This window comes from Calidris pugnax, unplaced genomic scaffold, assembly GCF_001431845.1.
Source record: "Calidris pugnax isolate Ruff unplaced genomic scaffold, ASM143184v1 scaffold36, whole genome shotgun sequence".
Taxonomy (NCBI): Eukaryota; Metazoa; Chordata; class Aves; order Charadriiformes; family Scolopacidae; genus Calidris; species Calidris pugnax.
The window spans coordinates 677587-693306 of NW_015090825.1; the positions used below are offsets into that span (position 1 = coordinate 677587).

The window sequence follows — 15720 nt, forward strand, 5'->3', positions numbered from 1 at the left end:
TCAACGGTCTTTGCATGGCCCATGTGATTCAGCTTGTAGGTGGTGGCACAGACAAGGCGGTCACATTTTCCCTCTCTGTCCTGCCTTTTCCACCTGCTCTGAGTACAACTGAGAAGGCCAACAGGCTTTCTAGAGCTTTTTGGCTAGATTTTAAGTGGTTATCTCTAAGCTCCTCCAGAAAACTCCTGCAAGGTGTTGGCCTGTCCATGAGGAGAGTGTGGTTTAGCATTATCTTTCCTGGATTTCACTCAGTGAATCTGAAGCTCTGTCGTTTGACATAGCTCGAAGGGACATTGTGCAAAACCAGCATCAAGTGTCCTGTATCTGAACCAAGAATCCCGCTGCATTCGTTGATAACGTCACAGAAGTGGTGGTTGGAAGGGAGCTCTGGAAGGTATCTAGTACATCCTTCCATCCAAGCGGGACTGCTGCCAGTGCCGTCAGCCATGACTTCGTCAAATCAAATCTTGAAAACTGAGAACCTTGAAAATCTTGAAAATGGAGAACCTACCATTTCTCTGCTGACCTGCCCTGAAGTGTTACTGATATCTCCGTTTCACAGACTGTTTTGGGTCTCCCTGAAGCACTGGAGCTGCTGATTGTAGAAGATGTTTTACTAAGCCCTGGTGTCTCTATTCCTGGGTAGAGCAAAGCAGGCAGATGATGAGACAAAGCAACAGACACGGGAATACAGCCCATGGTCTCTGCCCAGAGACCACCCCCCCCTGCATCGCTTACGGCTCTGCGGCGGGCGAGGTGTTTCCAGGAAGGAAGAAGAGGAGGAGGAGGAAGACGTTGGGTTTGATGAGCAGCCCGTCCTTCCCCATGGTGCAGAAGACAAGAGCAGGTCGTGAGGAGGCGAGCAGACACACCGCTCCCCTCTCCCAGCCAACCCCTTTATACTCTTCCCCTGCAAACAGCCCAGGGGCTGGAGGAGATAAGGGCTGGGGGCCAGGGCCCCCGCGGAAACGGGGAGAGGCGGTAAGGAGGAGCTGGAACCAGCAGCCCTCGGTCCGGGCAGAAGGCCAGGCCCTGGCCAGGAGAGGGAGGGGAGGGCGCCCAGCGGGCTGGAGCTCTCTCTGTTTTGGGCCAGGGCAGCAGGCAACAAGAGGAGGAAGGGTGGCAGCTAAAGACACGAAGGGCTAACAGCAGAGGGGAAAGGAGAGGGCTCCGTTCCTGGCAGGAGCCCCTATACGGCGCTGGGCCTGGAGGCTGCTGGAGGAGCACTTTGATTTCCTTCAAACTGGGAGCAGGAGGTTGACCCGGGGTTTGGTAAACAAGAGTGGGTGTGCCGAACCACCGCTTCACAAGGCAGGATCTGAAAACGGGGAATGCAAACTCTGAAAAAGATTTCCTCTCCACCCACCCTTGCACTCTTGTGCTCTCCATTCCTGGTCCTACCAGCGCTAATGCCAGGAAAAGGGGCCAGAGAGTTGCCTGGACAATCAAGTTGTCCGAGATAATCTGACCTTCACCCCGACAGAAACAGGGACAGTGACATGATGGGACACTGCCAAAAGTTCAACCCATTAACAGCGTGTAACACATTAACCAGTTCCCCAGAGCAGCAGCTGCCCTCACGCAGCAGAACAGACCTGGCCTGGGTCTTGCTTTCCCTCTGCTGGTTCTTGTTATGGGTCAAGTTATTGGCACATCGCAATCAAATTGTTCCTGTTTGATGGAGTCCTTCCTGGCTTCAGTGTCTGAAAATCCACATGATACACTGTGATGGGTGATGTTATATCACAGAGGGAAATGTCGTTTTGACCATTGTCTTTACTGTAGTTACCTTGGTCTGCAGCAAGGATCAATAGCTCTGGTAATTATTACCCTTGGAAGTGGTAGCAGAATATTTCTCTTACTTACAGCCCTAACCCAGACTCCAAAGAATGGAGATTTGTGTTGGAGGATGTCAATCATATTTTTTTGGATTAAAAAAGGTGCAGGATAAAATGATTATCTGTCTGTCCTTCCCTCTCTTACTATCGTCATCAGAAGTTTAGTGAGCTCGGGAACTTTGGAGTTAAGGAATCCAAGCGCAGTGAGACAACAAATCTTCATCACAGGCCTCATCCTGCCCCGTAGTGACCTGCGTGGGGAAGGAGCACGCGTCCAATTTCCGTGGGGACTGCACAAAAGAGACACGGCCCAACCTTGTGACCTGCCTTCTCCATCTGATGCCTAAAGGTTGTTCTGCCTGCCCACAAGAAATAAAACCCGGGAAGATCTGCCTCGCCCGCAGAGAAGAGGATTTGTGGTCAAAGCCTTTCTGAACATGACCACTTTACGTTGGTTCGAGCAGGTCGGGAGCTGGATTGACTGAGCACAAGCCTTGGAGGAAAGAGGTGCAGAGCTGCACACAGCAGAGGAGGCTGGGGCTACCCTTTTGGCAACCAGCTCCCGACCATTAGGACCTTGATCAATAATGTGCCGTGTAGCAAAAAAGGAAAGAGAAATATTTTCATTCCATTGAAGGGGGGGACAAGATTCTAAAGGCATGAGTATCCCAGTAGGTACCAATAAGCACACACAGATACCAAGCCAACTTTTAAAATCTGCTCCTAAGCTGCTTGTCCTCCATCCCATTCCCAATAGCAGCTTGGGCCCCAGCAGCCTAATTTCAAGGGTCTTTGCATGGCCCATGTGATTCAGCTTGTAGGTGGTGGCACAGACAAGGCGGTCACATTTTCCCTCTCTGTCCTGCCTTTTCCACCTGCTCTGAGTACAACTGAGAAGGCCAACAGGCTTTCTAGAGCTTTTTGGCTAGATTTTAAGTGGTTATCTCTAAGCTCCTCCAGAAAACTCCTGCAAGGTGTTGGCCTGTCCATGAGGAGAGTGTGGTTTAGCATTATCTTTCCTGGATTTCACTCAGTGAGTCTGAAGTTCTGTCGTTTGACATAGCTCAAAGGGACATTGTGCAAAACCAGCATCAAGTGTCCTGTATCTGAACCAAGAATCCCGCTGCATTCGTTGATAACGTCACAGACGTGGTGGTTGGAAGGGAGCTCTGGAAGGTATCTAGTACATCCTTCCATCTAAGCGGGACTGCTGCCAGTGCCATCAGCCATGACTTCATCAAATCAAATCTTGAAAACTTCTAAATATGGAGAACCTACCATTTCTCTGCTGACCTCTTCCAGTGTTGTACTAACCTCTGGTGAAGACATCTTTCCCCATGTCCAATCTGAACTCCTCAAGCTGTGCTTATATGTTATATCTTCTGCCCTTACCAAGAAAGATCATGTTCCAATATCCTTGGAACTGCCTTTCAAGTATTTGTACACAGCTATTTAGTCACTCCAACCACCACTTGGTCAGACTGAACAAACCCAGCTCCTCCTGTCACTCCCTGTGGCTCCTATGCTCCATACTCTGACCAGTTTGGCAGTCCTCCATTGGACACTCTCCAGTTTCTCCACATTCCTCTTGAAACAGGGGGTCAGCAGGCCAGAGACAGCCCAAGTGCAGCCTCAGAAATGCCATGGAGAATGAGGACTGTAACTTACCTCGATCTGCTGGCCGTGCTCCTCCAGCATTAATTCATCACTGTTTACAGAGTTCATCAAGAAGAACTTCCAAGAAAATTAGTATATATCAATCAGTTATATTGACATGCTCTAGGCAGAAGATTAAAAGCTCTGCCAAAGATATTTGTACAACTGCTTTTCATGGAAATGACTATACTTGCTTCAAATCCCTTTACTACTGTGAAAACTTGAACCCAGAGAAGAGACATGCATTGTTAAAATAGAATCTGCAGTTGAAAATCCCTTCCCTTCAAAGAATGGTCAACTTTTAAGGCCACCTAATGTATTTATTTATTTCATTCTTTCCTGAGCATCTCTTTGGGATGAGATTGAGAGGCCATGTTTGAAGAGCTAATCAGTAAAATAGTCTAGCGTGCAGTGCGCTCTAAAACCCTGGGGGAAGCAAAGGTAAGTAGGCAAGCTCAGAGATGTGCTCACCTCACACACATCATGATAACATGAGAAGCTTTTTCTTCACTGGGGTTCCCTGGTAAAGTAACTGCTAGCTGCCCTTCTGTACATGCTACCACCATTTTGTCAAAGCAGACAAAGTCTCCAGCATTTTCCCATAGGGCCTGGCAACTTCCTAGGAGTCAGGGACAGCATCTTCTTTTGAGACTCTGAGTACAACTGAGAAGGCCAACAGGCTTTCTAGAGCTTTTTGGCTAGATTTTAAGTGGTTATCTCTAAGCTCCTCAAGTAACCCAGAAAATCTGAGATGAAAACTAAAATCTTTTAGCTCCTGGAGAGGGAAACACGTTCTTGGTTGATCCAATAATAGCACACAATTAACTGTATTCCTTTGACTCCAGAAGTCCAGCCTCCCAACTAGTTTGGTTGAAGCTGGCTTGTAAAACGTGGTGTGCAGCTGGTTCCTTCCATCAGAGAGAAGAAATGACAAGGGTACATGGTTTATTTTCACCAAGAGATTTATAGAAGTTGTGGTCTCATTTCAGCCTCTTTTCTCCCACTCCTATCACTGGGATGCAAAAAAAAAAAAAAAGGCTGCCACTGGGAGAAGTCTGTTTATATGTTTCCAGTAGTGAGCATCACACTTCGTTTTCCTGGTCCTGCTGGCACCAGACAATGGAGATGCAGGAAATGGAAATGCCACCCGATGCTCAGGAAGGGAGGAACATGAGATCTGAAGACCCAGTATCTGTTGTGACAAACCTTTTGATGGCCCTTACAGGACAAATAAGGCAAGGGGTAGGTCAGGGAATATGTCCCAGGTCTCATCTGGTCACAAACAGCAGCAATCCAACACGTGTGGCCTGGAAATGGAACTACCACTGATGATAACTCACCCTTACGGGCAACAAGACTGTCCCTGCAAAGCACCTTTGTGAGGGTGTGGGAAGGGCAAGCCCTTGGTCTTGTGCAGGGCTTTGGTTTGCAGGAGAATGATCCACTTGCACCACTGATGAGATGGTTATGAGATGAAAATGCACACGGGCTTTATCTAAGAGATTTCTCACAGATCCATGGAGCATTAAATTGACAGCTGGAGGCCTGAAATTGACCTTTCATCAGGACGGCGCAGTGTTGCACAGGGCTGTTAGAGGAGACCCTGCAAGAGACACAGAACAAAAGAGAGACTGAAAGAAAATGCCGAGATTGTCTCCTGGAGGCAAGAAAGAAAAAACATCTGATTTTGAAGGGTGGAGCCCAGAGGAAGTGAAAGAACCCAACCTCCGAAGGGCAGCTGGTAGAAAACAAAATGTACGCCAAAAAACTGTCTACCTGGGAGATTAAACATCTCAGTAATTTTGCCACTGCAGAACCCAAATCAGAACCAGCCACAGACACAATGCCCTGCAGTGACCCTGACACCCACCAGCATGAGGACAACGGTGCTCAGAGCTCCATGGAAAGATGACTGCCTCCAGGGACTTTGTAGGAACAGCTGGATTTGAGAAGGTAACTAAGCCAAGCACTTACGTGCTGACCTACAACAGTGAGATCTCGGGCAAGTTTCCTTGCTGTTGGAGACTGACACATTGTGTTAATTGCCATAAAAAGGAAAGGGCCAGGCAACAACTCCTAATGTTTTCCCTCCTGCAGAATGCTGCGTTTTGTCTAAGTAAAGAGTCAAAATTAAGGTTCTGACTTGGGTTGGCACCATCAAAGCAGCACAGGATTAGGTCCTCGCACCCAGTGACACCAGCACGTGGCAGAATGTGTGCAAGGTGGCTAAACCCAGTAAAGCCAAGGTGGACCACATGCTTTTCTGACCGAGCAACTGTGTGGGCAGTGCAGGCAAATAATCCTTGGTCTGAGCAGCTGGAGGGCAACAGAGAGTGAGATACTGGAATTAGCCCTGCTTTTCACAGGTAGGTGCCTTTACGAGGTGCAGCGCAGCAGAAAAGTAGGTTCTTTCAAGTTCAGTGCTGTACAGGTGGTGGTAAGAAGAAAATCAGCCCAGGAAGAAAGCTCCTGAGATCTGGTGCAGGAACTCTGTGTGTTGTGGAACACCAGGCAAACTGAATTCACACTGTTGTTTTTAAAACAGAATTAAACTCACTTGGTGCCATTGAGTATAGAGCCATCTTCCCATATCCAGCCAGAGCCTGTGCTGTTCCTCAGTCCAATCCAGAAACATTCTGGCTGAATACTCTGGAACAGGTCCTAGAAATGGTGATAAATTGCAAAGTGACTTATGAAAGCCAGCCTGAAAATGGAGGTAAGGGTAAGGAAAGAGAACAGAGAGCAAGATACATCTCCTCTCCTGACTGTTCCTTAAGTGGCTGACAATATTGCTTCTCCACACCTTCTGATCAGGAAGATGAGCCCCACAGATCATGCCTGGAATAAAGACTATGTACGTGGAAGCTCACAAGGAGTTAAGGGTGCTTTCAGGGGTCCTGGGCAGATTCTTCAAAGGACATTTCTCAGGGCAATACACGTGAACCAACTGCACCCCAGCCTCCTGGAGTTTCCTACACGGAGCTTTATGTAGGAGCATATGTTAGTGCTATTGCTACTCCTATTCCTATTCCTATTCCTATTCCTATTCCTATTCCTATTCCTATTCCTATTCCTACTATTGCTATTACTGTTGCTCTACCATGCAGCTAGCTCGCAAGCTAATAGAAAGTATTATCAATTAAAGGTAAAATCTGATCAGGGCAGAAAGTGTAGGCACCGACAGATCTGTGTAAAGAGCCCGGGACCAAAGCTCATTACATTTTATGCAATCTTTCCTCCTACGTGTTTTCAGTGCTCATTTCCTCCTGCCTAACCTTTAACTCCTGTTCATTGTTAGAAAGTGAAGCCTGAAGCAGAAACTCAGCCCTGAAAAATCCCCCCACCCCCCAAAAAAAAGACAAAGGCGAGAGAGGAGTTTGTCTTGTCCCCATTTGTAATGGAACCCAACAAAAGCAACCTTTCAGTGGTAGGGCTGGGCCCCATCCTTATCTCCTGCTGCCATACACAAAGCTTCAGAGCAGTGTCCTCACGCAGCAGCGTGACCAAAGCTGCCTTGGTGAAGTGGTGGGAGCAGGAGGAGCTTGAGGAAGGCTTGAGTGTTGGGGTGGTTCAGGGGTGACCGTGCTTCCCTGGTCGGTGAGGGGAGGCTGAACAGCCACAGCCTTTGCAGCATGGGGTGTAACTGGATGGCTGGGAAAGTCTTGCTCACGTGGGGAAGTCTGAGCTGGGATAAGGGGTATCACTCCAGGAGCAGAGAGAGTAGTAAGAAAGCAGCCGGACCAGGGAGGCCTTCCTCAAGCAAAGAAATGGGTAATCTGGGGAAGATGAGTATTTCCAAGGAATCAGGATTTGCCTCACAAAGCGTGACAGCCTGGCAGGTACTCCCAGTCGAGCAGAGACCTGGCTTTGTAAGCCCCCCCAGAACATCCTACAATGCAACTTCTGTCCAGGGACTGGAAGCTGTCCACGCTCATTGGACCTCAGCTAATAAGCCTTGGCTTGCACAAAACCAGATCAAGCACTTCTGCTTTAATTAGGCAGACGTGCCTCACCTCCCCAGTGGTCAGCTTTAGTGGTCACCCATGCCCCTGCCCCCAGGGAGCACCTGCTGGAAAATGAGCCATGAAACAGAGGGTTCCTGATTGCACCAGCACAACTGAGGGGGTTTTGGCAGCGAGAGGAAGTAAGCACTGAAAACAGACTGAGAAAGAATTATCTGTGCATGAACACAGGGCAGGGCAAGGTCAGTGAGCAGGAGGTGCTGGAGCCTCGCAGGGAGGAGAGACAGGGCTTCTTTTGCAAAGGAGGCATTTCCCAAGAGTGGGGACATCTTGGTCTGTAGGCAACGAGTACAGAGAATGCACAGTGCCCCAGGCTTTTCCTGTCATCATCCCCACCAGCTCTGCTGGGCAGGAGGGGAGGTGGAGAGGGGCAGTGGAGGAGGCTGTCTCCTAGCATCCTGCACAGGATGACTCTGAGTAGCTGGCAGGGACCCTCACCTCTCCCTTCTCCCCTTTGTTTCTTTGCCTGCTGGGAACTCCTAAGGTGTGCCCTGAAACTGGCAGTGCCCTGTAACGTCACAGTCATGACTCCTTCCTCTCCTTTAAAGTCAATGTGCTGCCAGAGCGACAGCGCTGCTGGGATGTCAGTCCCTGAGGTATCTGCACGGAAACGGAAGATCTTCGAAGAATAAGAAAATCATTACCATTTCGCTGGCATCGCTGATCACCAGGAGATGAGCTCCCTGCTCCCAGCAGGATCGCTGGCTGGAATTCCAGTCCTTCTTCTCCTTGGAGAAGGAGTAGCAGCTCCCTCTGTAAGCCACCCACTGCTCAGGGCAGCGTGGTTGGGAGTCACCTGTAAAGGAATCAAAATCCTAGCTTTTCCCTACCATTAACTAACGGAAAGACACTCGTCAGCAAGGACCTGCTGAAAAGCAACTCTTCTGGAGAGTTGCAGTGCAGAAAACACAATTCAGGATAAGCATCTAAAAATAACGACACGTGTGAGCTGAACTTCAGAACCTCTGTGCAATTTCCAAGTCTTTGTACAAGAGTTACATTGCTCTGATGCTGGTGCAAGATGCCGCCCAGCCCCACCCCCCACCTCGGTTTCCTCTGAACTACTCAGATACCTGACAACCAAAATTAGCTATCTGAAAGCAGATAACATTCTGGGTGTGCAAACAGTAAGGGAAAAAACGACATCATTTTGTGGGTATGGTTTCTCACACATCAGGTGAATAGATTTTAAGCAGCAAACAGTAGGCTCTCCCACATGGTCTATCACCTTCTGCACGCACGCAGAAGTATTACAGACCTTGGATATTTGTTCCACAGTTCACTATGACAATTATAGCAGACAAGTCTACAAAAGCCTTTCAACATGTTTCACTGCTTTTTGCCACAGGATCTGAAATGGGTTGCTTGGGGTCTGCACAAGGAATGTATTCTGGATAGGGGGTGAGTACTTAAGGCTGGTAGAAACCTAGAACAGCTTCTGGTTTAACCCTATATAATAGAGCTCAGGATCTGAGCTCCTGTGCTTAGATGAGTCTCTGGTCCTTTGCTGTTGGATGCTCACCCCCAGCACCCCTTTGTGTACTTACTAATCTTCCAAATCAAAGCAACTGCTAGGGTGATGCTCAGTATCCCAAAGCCTATAGCCAAGCCTGGCACAACTGCTGGCCTCAGACAGGGAGCTGTAAAAGAGAAGAGAAAACATAGTGAACAGGAGCCATGATGATGAAAACCTGATGGTGGTTTTAGGCATTTCCCTAAGGAACAGAACTATTTAGAGCATCCCTGTCTGGCCATGCTCTGCACATCGCTGCCGTCACTGTCCCTGCCCAGCCTCTCCAGGGCCTCCCCATGTCCCTGTCCACCAGCCCAGGGCCCCATTTCAGTTTGGCCTGATGCCATCAGCCCCTGCCTGAGCTTCCCAGGAGGTGTACCTGTCTCCAGGTTGGCCATAGCTCTACCCATGCCTGGCCGCAGAGCCGGCTGGTTCAGCTGGTGGCAGACCCCAGGAGAAGAAGAACCTGCCCCAAGTCAGCCAGAGCCCCCCAGGTACCCACGTGGCACCCTGTGGCCTCCCAGCAAACCTGTTCCTGCCCCAGTATTGGAGTTTGGGGGTGCAAACACAGACCTGCACTGCCACCGCCACGATGTCCCATCTTAAATGCAAAAACAAGCTCAAGGCCTTTCCTCCAGCTCTCTCAGCAGCAGTGACAGGTTTAACCTCAGCATCCTGTTCACAGGCTTAGGCACACGGTTGTGTTACATCTTCCCGGGACGCTCCCAAGTCAGTCCTACGCTGTCATCTGCCTCTCCTGTGGATGGGAGCCTTGAAGACCTTGGGATGCCCCACCACACTTTCACCACCACCATCCACTGTTCACCTGCTGCCAGGAGCAGAGGGTGACTCTTTGGGGCAGCCTCCACCGTAGCCCAGCATGGCTTCCTTTCAAAGGACGGGGCAGGACTGCCATGTAGAGATCTGCTTGTGTACAGCACGACGTGTTAACCTCCAGGCTGCACCTTGCTTTCCCATTGTCGTCTCCTGGAGCTGAGAGGCATCCACCTTCTGTAAGACGCTTGAAATCTCAGCACTAAAATCTCCTTTCTCCCTGGTTGAGGAGAGGATGACACACACTGCCACGGATGAGCCCTGGTGGGAGGCGGGTTGGTTTGCTTGCTTTATTAATCTCAGTATGACAGCTGCATAGACAAAAGGACTTTCCAAGAAGCACTGAATGTGCAGCTAATGGTTGCTGATGCTGAGGAACCCAGGATTTCCCTGTGCTTCTCCCTTAAGCTTACGTACCACGTCCTGCTGTTGTGGTGCTCCAGAGTCTTCTACCCAAATCCAGCAACAAAGTCTGTGGAGGACCTCATGAAGTCTGAGGTGACTCTCTCTCAGTCATGTTACAAGGCCCAAAGAAACATATCTGCACTCCCTAAAAAGGCTAAGGAGTAAGACGAAGGGAGGGGAAGGCTGGCTTTAACCAAAAACACTACCTCAGCAAGTACCTCAAGTAGAAGAAGGGCTGTGAGTTGGATCTCATAGCAACGCAATACAAAATACACAGGGAAGTAAAGTAAGCTCAAGTTAAAAAGTCAAGTGAAGCTCACGTAAAATTACAGTCAAATTAGGTTAAATAACTTACTGCATTAAGAGGTAACAGCAACGCCCCAGACCAGGCAAATATTACTAAATACATGGGGTTGGAATTATATGCCAGACAAGGATGGTGACAGCACTCATGAGGTGGCAAAAAGAACCAGAGCAACCGTGAAGGAGGCATCAATTAATCGCACTAAATAAAGCAAATGCCGTGTCAGGGCGTGATGCTGAGGCCGAATCCTTAGACTCCATCAATAGAATCATAGAATCATAGAATCATTGAGGTTGGAAGAGACCCTTGGGATCATCGAGTCCAACCATCTACCCTACTCTACAAAGTCCTCCCTTACACCATGTCCATAGGTACCTTGTGGAACAGCGAGCCAGGAAACACAGAAAGGGAAGCAGCTGGTGGCTGCCCTGAGCTCTGCTCGGGCCACCCAGATCACCATGGCTCCATCCAGCAGCTTCCCTGCCACAGCGAACACAAACGCCCCGAGACCCAACAGAGCCAAAACCCAACAACAACAAGAACAACAAAAAAACAAAAGGGCCCTGTCATATAATAATTTCAAAATGAGTAAGACAGAAACTAAAAACAATGGCTAAAGAATAAAAGAGACTTCTTTTAGGATGTCTCAGCAGAGGCTGAAAACAAATGCACATCAGGTATTAAGAATATTGTGGGAAGGATGAAAAAAGCCAGCACCAAAACAGAAAGGGAAGGGACTTCACTTAAAACCAAGAATGCACTCTTTAAGCACTGGAATCTTTATCCAAATAGTAGTAGACCAGAAGCAGACCAGGTCAAAAAAATAATAAAAATTAATTAATTTTGGTCTTACAGTAGTTTGCAGGCTTACTGGGTTTAAGACCAGTTTCTGGTTTATATCAATATATTTAGACCTGCGGTTTTGACTGAAACATGTTTCTAAGGTAACGAGGGAGAGTGTGAAGGAGCTTCGTTGTAAGCATCATTCTTCTGGTAGAAAGATCTTTCCTAAAGTAAAGGTTTTGCCATTTTTCCTGAAGTTTCCAGGATCTAGCTGGTGCTGGTGTAGTTTAAAAAAAAAACAACATTTATTTATTTTTTTAATCATTATTAAAGAACACTTTTCAGATACAAAATAGAGAAAGCCTTTTCAGTTGCAACCTACTCCTCAGCTTCAGGCAAGAGGACAATGGGAGAACTAAAGGACCTGAACTGGGTAGCTGTTCTCTCTACTTGCTCTCTATTCCTCTTGTAAGGTCACCTTGGGTTTTGCCATCAGATCAAGCCTCAAGAGAATGGAGTCAGCCGGAGGTTAAGCGTAGGGTGGAGCTTCTGTGCAGATGACAACTGAAAACCAAGTAAAAGGGGATACATATCTGTTGAAACATAATTCTGTGTTCTGAGACCACATTTCTGAGAAACCGAGGATTTGCACTTCTGTTTTCCTTCTTCTCTTGCCTCCCAAAGGAGCTATCCCCTGTATCCTCCAGATCACTGTTCCATATTTTAGGGAAAACTACTTTCCAGGACAGGGAAACTGGGATGACAGTCCGTGAAGTGGTTAATCCTTAAATGTCAGTACCGAGCATCAGAGCTTGTGCCTCCTGGCCATGAATAGAGCAGTTCACCCTCTATTGTTTCAAACCAATTGCAGAAAAAAGGGAACTGACTCGACTCAGCATTAAAACAAAATCCCAGGGCACCTCCGTTAGCCAGAGCAGTGGGAGAGTTCACTTAAGTTCTTAAAATTGGAAAAGTATGCCATTAGATAATTTTGGGAGTGAGAAAGAGAATGGAGGCGGCGCGTTATATTGAAGTGGTCAAGGTGAATTTGAGCTTTACTTGAACTGCACTGATCAACCCGGGGAAGTGGAATTAAAATTTTCATAAATGGGGATCCTTATCCCTTGTGAAAGGGAGTCTATGCAGTTCCCCCTTTTTAAAGCAGGTTCAAGGGCTTGTGCTTGATCTTCAGCCCCTGAAGTACATGTGAAGCTCTGGTAGAAAAGGAAGGGAGAAATACCTGATGTGAGTTTGAAACAGAGGAGGGAAATCTGAATGGAGCATCCAGAAATATATCCATGTAGTTGTCTAAGTTGTGGAAGAGTCTCCCCAAGAGAAAGGAGAAGTGAACTGCTGAATATTTAACATAAATATCCAATATTATAACTTTCTAATATTAAAAAAAAAAACAAAACAAACCAGTTAGGTCTCTCAGTGCTCTGGAGAAATGACTCTGATACACTGCATTTGTCTGCAAGCAACACGACCCAATATTTTTAGGTTTGCGAGTCCATATTCAGTTCAAAAACTGAAAGCTGTTAGCATTTTATAATTCAGCTCTTCTAGGACAAACCGAAGAATGTCATTGCACTGTCCCAGATAGCTCCCCTCAGCTCCTGCCTACGTCAGTATGGGAGCAGCTTGATTACCGAGGGTCAGGGAGGAGGATTTGAGACACGAGGATCCTGTCCTTGGCCATGGCACAGACCTGGTTACTCGCTGTTACTTCAAGCGTGCCACTTGAAGTGGCTAACACTGTCTTAAATGATGGCTGGAACTGACATTTTGGTAGTGTGGCGTATCTGAGGCTCTCTGGAAGCCAGAGAGAAAACAGCCAGGGCAAGTGTTCATTTTCAAGCAGTCCATGAGACCCTAAACAAGTTGGTTTGACCAGAGGACTGATGTAGAGACCTGTCATATACCTGTGACACTGCGTCACAGAGAGGACTTGGTAGCAAGGGTGTGCATTTGAAAACAGAGATGAAATACCTGAGAATACATCTCTCAAAAGTGATGGAGGTGGGGACAGAGTTGAAAATAAATACCTCCTAAAGAAAGGGACTTAAACTTCAGCACTCCCTGGGGACTGCTCACACGCAGAAGAGAGGTGGGAAGTAATCAAATAATACACACAGAAAGTGTGTTCAAAGATCAGCTTCCTTATTTTGGGCTCTCTGACTTTAGCTTAAAAAGATAGGAGCACATAAAAGAATTTGGAGAGGAGGAATATTAAAAAGAAAACTGCAAACACTTCAAGAGGGCATCAGGTAATCTCCACCTCCAACAGGGTGGGAGGGAGGGAACACAAATGGCAGGGAATGAAGGGATGTCCCTGTGTTTTGTGACACAACAGCAAACATCATTTCTGATGAAAACACATGCAAGACTGCTTTCCAAGCAGATGGAGTGTGATTACCAGACAGGAATTTGGGGGGTTTCTGTGCTTGCTTTGTTTCTGTAGTGCAGGAAGTGACCAGGCAGCAGTAACAACCACGGACACAGGGCAGTTAGTTCTGATCAGGGCACGGAAACCTTGTGTGGCAGAGCAACAGCCCCCTTGGCAGTACCAGCTCTGAAAAAAAGCTAAGGTCAGCTGCAATCAAGTCACTTGTAAGGAATGATCATGAATGCAAAATCTCACTCTTCTAAGATGGTATTCCCCAACTAAGCAGCCAGAGAAATTGCTCAGTGTGATATTTACAAGGCCTGAACAGGGGGAATGGAGTGGAAATAAGGGGAAGAGAAAATTTAAGGAAAGCACTAAGAAAATTGTCCTGATAGGAAAAAGAAAGCCCCGCAGAACTGTCTCAAGGCAAAAGCTGAAAATTTGCTCGTTGGGAGGTACGTAAAACTAGAACAGAGAAAACACAGGAAAAAATGTATCACAAAAGAATCCTGCAGAGCCCCACAGGAGACAGACGGGATGATCTCATATGCCTCCTCTGTTTCTGATCTCTGATTAGCATACGCCTCTAATTTATCTGTACTCGCATCTCGCCTGCTCTTCAAAGAACTATCGCTGACAATCTTTTATTGCTGACAAACATAAACTTTAACAGTGTAAACCTCTTTGGGAGAGAAGGATGCCGGGGCTGAATGCCCAGCAGCAGACACCAAAAGAGGCCCGATGGAGAGAGGGAGGGGAACAATGCTGGGTCTCTGACCCGTCAGCTTTGATCACAGTAAAATACTCGGGGTAATTTTAGAAGCAAAGCAACAACCCCGTGAGCTGGTACTCGGCGTCAGTGGCCACCTCAGAGCGTTTTTGTTCTTGTTTTCACTCAAAAGAAAATCGTTTGTTGACTTACCACATCCAGCTTCCTTACCTCTCCTTTCCTGCTCAGATTTGGTCCTCGGCGGAGGAGTCTGAGAGAATTTGACAGAAGTATAAATTATTTCCTCACTCGCCTCGGCTGCAGAAGTTTCTGATGTGCTTCCCTCCATGCCAAAGCAGAGTGCCTACGACAAGATGTTTCGATCAGGCTGTTGAGCGACAGGGCTCAATGCCTGCGAAACAGGAAACCTGAGGCCACATTCAGAAGACAAGAAATGTGACGTTTCAGCCTCTATCCAGCTGCTCAAAATAACAGAATTTACAACAGAATGGAGAGCACTGGAAATGCAACAACTTCCATTTCCTGACTTGATGACGGATGTCTTAAGAACAGCCGTTAGTGGAAGAAGTGATTAATCACGAAGTGCAGGGGTATTCTAATTGTTGCCAATGCAAGAGGCTGTGATTACACTGACACAGTACTTGTGAGAACTTGTTTGTCACTCTGCAGGGCTCCCTCTCAGGACAGAAGCAGGTGAATAGCAAGAGCACGAGGTGAATAGTGGAAGTACAAGGTGAAAAGTGGGATAAGCAATGCCTACGGCAAACTGCTGACAGCCCAGCTGCTGCCAGAAGGGAGGTAGAGATGGCCAGCATGGGCTTAAGAAGGAAGCCTTGTGAGCTTTGGTGAGTTGTACTGGGAACTCTGTCTACACCCAACACCCAGTGTGAACGTGCTTGAGACACAGGCAGGAACTCAAGAGCTGGCATCCCTTGAGACGCTCTGAATCAACATCTCAACAGCATCAGTACAAGAAAAACATGGACGTACTGGAGAGTCTAGCAAAAAGCCACACAGATGGTGACAGAACTGGAGCATCTCTCATATGAGGAAAGGCTGAGAGAGCTGGGACTGCTTAGCCTGGAGAAGAGACGTCTTGGGGAGGATCTTATTAATGTATATAAATTCCTGAAGGGAGGGTATAAGAAGAACCAGGTTCTTTTCAGTGGTACCCAGTGACAGGATAAGAGGCAGTGGGCACAAACTGAAATACAAGGGGCTCTGTCTGAACATCAGGAAAGAGTTTCTT

At 47.6% G+C, this 15720-nt stretch overlaps 1 protein-coding gene across 1 annotated transcript; it reads right to left on the bottom strand.

The window, feature by feature from the left end:
• Positions 1-4574: 4574 nt before the first annotated feature.
• On the bottom strand, positions 4575-14801 carry KLRG1 (killer cell lectin-like receptor subfamily G, member 1). The gene is made up of 5 exons (XM_014940128.1): positions 14682-14801; positions 9064-9156; positions 8161-8312; positions 6052-6155; positions 4575-5097 (listed from the first exon to the last, which is right to left on the bottom strand). Exons 1-5 carry the CDS (start codon positions 14797-14799, stop codon positions 4986-4988), a joined length of 579 nt encoding a protein of 192 aa, XP_014795614.1. The 5' UTR covers positions 14800-14801; the 3' UTR covers positions 4575-4985.
• Positions 14802-15720: the final 919 nt, after the last annotated feature.